The sequence below is a fragment of the Rhincodon typus genome, unplaced genomic scaffold (assembly GCF_021869965.1).
Source record: "Rhincodon typus isolate 14 unplaced genomic scaffold, sRhiTyp1.1 hic_rhity00009133, whole genome shotgun sequence".
NCBI lineage: Eukaryota > Metazoa > Chordata > Chondrichthyes > Orectolobiformes > Rhincodontidae > Rhincodon > Rhincodon typus.
Window position 1 is genome coordinate 7,814 of NW_025974771.1, and position 491 is coordinate 8,304.

The 491-nt window shown below is 64.8% G+C and overlaps 1 protein-coding gene across 1 annotated transcript in view; it reads right to left on the minus strand.

The window, feature by feature from the left end:
- The window catches only part of LOC125482354 (paired mesoderm homeobox protein 2-like), a 7,321-nt gene extending 6,956 nt beyond the window's left edge, over positions 1-365 (minus strand). Inside the window, exon 1 of the mRNA XM_048594413.1 lies at positions 49-365. Coding sequence (XP_048450370.1) covers positions 49-310 — 262 coding nt within the window. The 5' untranslated portion in view covers positions 311-365. The remainder of the gene's footprint in view (positions 1-48) is intronic.
- Positions 366-491: the final 126 nt, after the last annotated feature.

A 491-nucleotide genomic window follows, 5' to 3' on the forward strand; every position in this document is an offset into this window, starting at 1 on the left:
CCCCCCCTCCCACTTCCCCATTCCCCACACCGCCCCCCACCAACTCACGGGCGGCCTGTGGCTTTTGCCCGGGGCTGCTCTCGCTGATTGCGGCCTGGCTTCTCTCTCTGGCCCCGCTCTCTCTCTGCCCCCCAGGGGGTTCCGGGGGGACTCTGAGAGGCTCCAGCCCCGGCTCCGGCCCCCGGCCACCTGGGGAAGGCTGTGGGGAGCGGGGCCGCTCCATCCTGAAGCGCCCGCACTTTCCCCAAACTTTCCTAAAACTTTCCCCAAACTTTCCTAAAACTTTCTGCTTTCGGCACCAGCGGGACATTCCGCTGACGCAGCAACAACAGCAGGTCCTGCCCGTCTTCCACTAATCCACCACCCCACCCGGCGCACACAACCCCGCCAAAAAATACCCTCCCCCTCTCCCAAATTACCCTCCCCCTCTCCCCCACCCCAAAAATACCCTTCCCCATCCCCCAGAAACACCCTCCCCTCACGCCCCAGAC